This window comes from Halyomorpha halys, unplaced genomic scaffold, assembly GCF_000696795.3.
Source record: "Halyomorpha halys isolate HHAL.00 unplaced genomic scaffold, Hhal_1.1 Scaffold4822.1, whole genome shotgun sequence".
In the NCBI taxonomy this organism is placed as follows: domain Eukaryota; kingdom Metazoa; phylum Arthropoda; class Insecta; order Hemiptera; family Pentatomidae; genus Halyomorpha; species Halyomorpha halys.
The window spans coordinates 10,631-18,109 of NW_027108568.1; the positions used below are offsets into that span (position 1 = coordinate 10,631).

The following is a 7,479-nucleotide window of genomic DNA, read 5'->3' on the forward strand; positions in this document are numbered from 1 at the left end:
ATCCCCCACGTGTGAGGGATAGAGCAGAGCTCAAAAGATCCCTGCGCATCCCTCTCGCCGCATCACTGGTTACTTTCAAATTAGATAAATAAAGAGTACTTATAAAAGATTTCTTTGTATACATATATTTTTAGGGTTTCATGTAAAGGTCATAAGATATGATTTTTCAGTCAAATGTCTCTATAACTATCAACTTCAACAGCTCTGATGAAACTCTACAGTATAGGGCAAAACGTCGGAAAATAAACAGTTGTAAACTATTTTTGTTTCTTTTTTTGACCGCAACCCTGACTATCTTCTTCATAATTTGCAATTATGAGGTCAATTATTAATATATATAATAAAAAAAATTATTTACATTATTGCATTTATTTTATTTTTAACAAACATATTCTTATTTCTATATTGATTTATCATAAAATATGATGAACAAAGTAGGTTGGCGAAAAAACATTTCTTACAATGTTGTTCATATTGATAAAATTCAGAATGAATAAATATATACTAATTCCTATTCGTTATAGCTGCGATGATCTCCATCATATACAGAAAAATTATAATTATGTCTTTGAATAGTATTACAGCTCCCAGTATGTATTCGTCCGCATCAAGTTCTTCCCTTCTTCCACCGATGATCATTTGCATGTCAAACATTAAGAACTGAAAAATAAATAATACTTCTGATATCCTTCTATAAGCATAACGTTGATGTTGAAATAAAAACACTGTACTACTTACTATAATGTACACAAGTACTACGACACATGCAATTATCAGTTGTACGAGGGGGATATAGTAAAATATGCCCACAATCATGGCGACTGTTAGAACGATTGTCAAACCAACGCTAAGTCCGCACATAAACCATCCACATCCTGTAATATCCACCTGTAAACATCCAATTCAAGTAACGGCAATAAATAATATCTGTAATAAACTTTATATATAATTTATATATTTTACAGTAGCTATTGAATCTTTAAGATTTGTTATTAGTTAAACCTTTTTTTATTATTTTAATAGGATCTTTTTTCATTTTTTATCCATTTAGTTTATACTAAATTATTTTATTATTATTATACGAGGATAATCGCTTGATAATCGACCAGCCCCCATTTGCTCATTTGCTCACATTGTATAATTGTAATTTAAATGTATTCTGTAGTAGTTCAGATTGCATTATTTTTTTCTATGTAGTGTAAGCAGGGAAAAAATAAATTCAAGTCTTTATCCCTATATTTTAATTTGTAGTTCAATTTAATGTCTCTTTGAGAACAATGTTCATAATCACTAAGGGTGTTTATTACACTGTAACTCCGGTTAAAGTTTAGATGATTTGATGCAGATAACATTTTTCACTTGTCTTTTTTTTTATAGATACATTCCTCATCGGTGAAACTCAATATTTTACGACCCATTTATATTATTCTACCTTATATGACAAAATAAAATATTACACGCTGATCATATGTAAAACAAAGTAATACACGGCGATCACTAAAACATTTTTTATATGTAATACAGAGATTAATTTACTGACTATGTCTTGTTAATAAGTATACATGGTATGATTGTATGCATAATTTCAATAAAAGGTTAATATTAAAAAAATAAATAAAAATGCCTTACATTTGGTTTCTTAGTACTTACAAAAATCTCAATAATATGATTTTATTACCATAAAATATCAAATTTTCATTCTACAGATATCTCTTCTCAAATACCTGTTAATATTTTATCGAACTTCTAGAACGACATAGTATTTATTTAAAAACTGCTATAAAGTTTTATTACTGGGTAATGGTTCAATAAATTAGGAAATTATTCTTATTAAGATTAAATATTGAAAATAAACATAAGAACACATTAATCTTGTTTTAATTACTAATAAATTAAGTCGATATCTTAATATCATATTTTATTATATAAAAAAATATATATTAAAACTATTTTTTCGGCTCTTGCAGCTATTTTCATCTGTATAATTCGCAGCTATAAAAATGAATACTTTTTTGTATGAAAACCATTTTTTTTTCTTATTATAGGTGTAATGATTTTATTCCTGAAAATCCCTCAAAAAGTCTATAAACATATATACATATAATAAACAACCAGGAAAATAAATACTTTTGACATTTATATACTACATATTAATTTTATGTAATTTAAAAGTTTTTAGTATCGCCCCAGGTACCACTAAACTTTTATTATCTTATTCCCATCAGGGATAAAATAATAGATAAAAAGTAGAATCTTCGAAGCCTTCTATGCAACTAAAAACGAGTTGGAAAAAGAGTAAATTTAGAAAATAAAATACGTCGAAAGAAAACCAGTATATTATAAAAATTAAAATATTCCGTTAGAATCAATTAACATTGATTACATCAGTGGATAGGAGGATTTAGATTTTTAAAGTAGCCAGGGACATAACTAATTAGTTGTGCCTCAGTTTAATAAATAAATTGATATTTATGTATTGATTGAATTAACATAAAGTTAAGTAATGTAATTCTATTACTGTAAGATTAAGATATGTGCAATTAAATTATGTTTAGTTTTAATTGACAAACTCCTATGTAATTATTAAAAAATCTTAATTCTAGTTTGTTTTTTGACAACCAAATGACCTGAAAATTGGTATTTTGATTAAGATTTTTAAAATATGAACACATAACACAAACAAATTTTTCGTGTTTATAATATTCATTATTAACATTTTAATTAAAGGAAATCTTTAAAACGGCTATAAGAACCAAAAAATATATTTAATATTTTTAAATTTAGTAAGTAATGTTTGAGGATTTTCTGAATTTATGTTTAATAAAAATATAATAACTTGAAATAAATCAAAGAATATAGCTGCAATTAAATCCTTAGCTTAAACAGTTCTATTTGTCATCTTTATGTTTTGCGAAGCTTCTTTTTAAATTTAACATATAGTTCGATACAAAATATTATAATGAGGTGTAGATAGTTGACCGTAGATTAATGATTGGAGAAGTTTGTTGTGGGTGCGGTCAGCAAAGAACAACATAAATAAACAAAACCTTATTTATTTATTTTATGCCGACGTTTCGACCTGAGTCTCAGGTCTTCATCAGGGATTATTGCGTAGAAGGTAGGCCTGCAACTGACAGAAAAGAGGAGAAAATTTGAAAGAAAAGGATGGCGGGTGTTGAAGGTCAGTTGCAGGCCTATCTTCTACGCCATAACCCCTGATGAAGACCTGAAACTCAGGTCGAAATGTCGGCATAAAATAAATAAATATGGTTTTGTTTATTTATGTTGTTCTTTGCTGACCGCACCCCCCGACAAACTTCTCCAATCAAAATATTATAAGTTTCATGAGATTTTTGTTGTGGTCCTTAGAAAGTAATAATATTAATAATCTAAATCTCAAGTATCTAAACTTGAATTTAAATTAAATTTATTTTTTTTATTTATTGCTATTTACAACTGTACATTATAATACATGTAGTAAATTTGATCTCAGTTAAAATGGAGTGTTACAGGTGTGTAGAGAAACTACCCATTGGTAGCACTCTAATAAATTAAATCTATACTTGAATCTGTTGCGGAGAGGAGATATAGTATTTAACCCGTCTTCGGATAGGCCATACTCGACTCACCCACGGTCATCTCATGCAAAAGAAAACGCACCGATGTGTCGCTACTGCGGAAACGATCACAGCGTCTTCAGATTTATAGGAGATGCTGAGAGATTGACCCCTCAACAATAACAAAACTTTTTCATTTTTTAAAAATAATTAATATCTTTGATCACATACAGTCTAACTCATGTATAAGTGAATGCATAATTTAATATAGTACTTTACTAACTACTTCAATTCTGATTATAATTTTGCAAAATGTAGATTGTAATTGTAAATATGTAATTGTAATTGTAAATATGTAATTGTAATTGTAAATATGTAATTGTAATTGTAAATTTGTAACTTTCTTACTTTGTAATTGTAACTTTGTGAACATGTCAATTGTAATCTACTAACTTTGTAAATCCAGTGTAAATGGCCCTAGTCGTCGAAACACATAAATAAATCTATAGTACTAATCTTCGCCTATAACATCGATAAACATATCTTAGAAATAAATTCCATTTCCAAATTTATATGTTATTGAGTATTCATAAAAATATGATGACTACTTACCGGTCCCCATTTGGCGATTATCCCAATTAATATTACGATGGCAACTGTAGTGACGAAGGATATGAGGACGACCGAAGTCTTGTACCTGGAGGACACTAGGGCAGCTATCAGCCCGTAGGAGATAGTCTGAAATGTCGACATGGATAATTATTGTCCAACAACGTTGTGGCAGATTGTAATATCTATCAATGATTTTAAGTTAAAAAAATTAAAAAAACAAAACAATTCAACCCAGTCAATCAATGAGAAATTAAATAGTGTTTAATACCAGACAGGCGTGTAATTGCAGATTAATATTTTCCAACAGGACTTAAATGCCATATATTCAAAAATTCTCTCCTGAAAGTACCTTCATTAGAGAAAAAATAATCATTTCTCTTTGTTAGCAATAATATACAATAAATAAATACAAAATACTTAAGAATTTTATGAATAAATAAAGGAAAAATAAAGTAATCCGATCAGAATCAAAAAGGCCGAGACCGACCGATCTTTACCGATTGCAATACAATATAAAAAATTTTTGGTCATAATTTTCAAAAGTCAACAAAAATAGCAATCAATAACTTTAATTTTATAATGGTATGTTGTCTATCTTTTGATAACTCTGAAATTTTCAGTTTAGTTTTTTTTTTGTTTTTTTTTTTACCAATTCTTACAGCAAACGTAACTTTAAAACGAATTCATATCGGATACTCGGATATTTTTTTAATCTGCTAACGATTTTTATCGAATTTTGACTTTTTTTTTAACAGTGCGGAAAATCGAATAAACAAAAAAAAAAGCTTTTAGGGTTTAATTCCCTGTATGAATTGAACCTCTGTCATAACTGAGAGATTTTTTGATTAAGACCGTGGCCGGTTGAGGATACTCAGGTCTTGATGTTATATTCTTACACGAAACTGATTTCTGATTTTGTTCGGTAGGTTGGTTTGATTTAACTAACTTGGTTTAAGCGTGCAAAACATCAAAAATCGTAAAAATCATTCGCGATTTTTAAAACGATTTGAACCATCAGAAAGATATCAAAAAAGTACTAAATATAGATTCGTCTTAAAATTTCATATAATGATAGGATCCGTATATAAAAAAGACCTATTGAAAATTTTGGAGTTAGGTGCGCTGGAAAAAGAACCGGAGGAGTTTATAACTATATAACCATGACCAAAAAAATAGACTATATGCCTATATTATCACCCAGATAAAATCAAATTTCAATTAAAATTACAAAAACTGTAGAGATCTTGAAGAGGGGTGTGTGAATAAGTATAAAGGGAAACCATGTGTCCATGAATGTATATTTTGTATGTGAAACACAATGGATCTATATATATAATTTTTTTTGGTATTAAATACTTTTATTTATTGATAGATATTACAATCTGCCACACATTTGTGAGCAATAGGTAATAGTGATAAATGATTTCATGCATACTAAAATATAATAAAACAAATAAATGAATGAAAAAAAAATCTCTTAAAATATATACAAACAGAAGAATAAACAAAATGAACATAATCACACTATGTGTATGAAAAAAAGTATATATAATATAATCTTTAGTCACATTACACTCTAATATATAATATTTACACTATCGGCCTGAGGATCTCTGAGCCCACTCTATTCCCCACGTGAGAGGAGTAGAGCAGAGCTCAAAAGATCCCAGCGCTTTCCTGGTAGTGAACCAGTGGAGGCTGAATAAGTGCGCTAAAGCCGCAAACACTCAACTTGACCGGAGAATCTGACCATTACAATGGATCTAACAAAATTATTATTAATTAAACCTAATGTTAATAAAGCTATAATAATTATTTAATGTAAAAATCATATTACCAATATTATTAGTAGAATCAAATTCAATGGAAAAATGTGTCTTGCTCTGTAGCAACATACCAAAACCAGCAACGACATAGTACTAAAAACTCTAGAAGAGAAATGTAGTTATCAAATTAGTTTGTTATTAAAAGACAATATACACTGCTCAGGAAGTATAATGACCCAACTGCGAAAAATGAAATTTTACAGGAAAAGTGAAAGAAAAATTATTCAAATTTCTTTTAATAGAAAAGTCCATATATTCAGTTTTATTCTTCTATGGTAGTTGCTTATTGATGGTTACTATTGCAACTTTTAAGGTATTTCAATTCATAAAATAATAAACACCAGCCTAACAGTAACCAGTGCCATCACAGTTTTTATATATTTTTCTACTTAAAATATATAATAAATTTTACATTTCCCGCTTAATAGGAGTAAAGAAAACAACAAAACATATGAAGAGAACTTCATGAAAAAGTTCATTTGAACAAAAATTAACAAAACAGTATGCAAATTATAAAACGATTTAACAAAAAAATATATATTTTCTTTACGAAAATTGGAGAAAAACTTTTACTAAAATTATTTTAAGAATGTCGTATGTTTTGTAGAAAAACGGAATTATTTTACTGTTAATCAGGCTAATCAAGTATCTTAACTTGTTTTCAGAAAGGAAAATATAATCTTCCTGTTCTAAGTTTACAATACATATAAAATGCCCAAATTAATTGTATCAGACGAATAATTATTGATGAAACAAAGAACACTCAAGCCGTGGTAGAGCTAAAGACAAGTTACAATCGTGTGATAAACAGATGTTGAGTCAATATTGTTTCAGCAAAAGTATAGCACACTTTCTTTTTTAAAAACAATTGATAATTGTGTCGTTATTTTACCTACATATGTAAGTATGCAGGTCTTAACGATCGATCTTTCTTCCCAAGGCAAAATGTGTGAATACAATTATATCATTTTACAATCAACTAGAAAAAGTATTTTTATAAGACTATAAGGTCAATTTCACTAAAAATCGATGTTGTGTCATTATCCTTCCAGAAGGGCGAGGTGTAAAACATAAAAAAAAAATCTTACCCAGCAATGATCCCAATAAGAACTGCATTATAAACGAAGGCTTCTTCAATTTCATCGCTGAAACAACATTTTAAAAATAAATGATTCTGTGTCTCATGGCATATATCAATAAAATTTACAAAATATAGTTACCTGAATATGTTTCTTATAAATTTATTTTGAGTAAAATATATTTAATTAAATATTTTTGAAAGGTCATGTGGGCGATCCTGATTAAATATTTGTTCATGAAATGAATTCATAAGTTACTGGTTAAACGTTTTTCTAATCCCCTATTTCTAATGTAAATAGTTTTATTAATCAGTTGTAGAACCCAACTGTCCATTTGCCCAACAAGTCTTGTGTCCATTTGTATTTTTTTTTTAGTAGAAAAATAATCTATAACTCTGGGGAACC

At 28.2% G+C, this 7,479-nt stretch overlaps 1 protein-coding gene across 1 annotated transcript; it reads right to left on the reverse strand.

The window, feature by feature from the left end:
* Nucleotides 1-363: 363 nt before the first annotated feature.
* On the reverse strand, nt 364-7,140 carry LOC106691909 (protein lifeguard 3; the record flags this gene model as incomplete). Its single annotated transcript, XM_014437809.3, is given in 5 exon segments — nt 364-660; nt 739-888; nt 4,170-4,295; nt 6,007-6,097; nt 7,084-7,140. Coding segments are annotated over 5 exon segments (580 nt in total), but the record flags the coding sequence as incomplete, so codon positions are not given.
* Between the last annotated feature and the right edge of the window lie 339 nt (nt 7,141-7,479).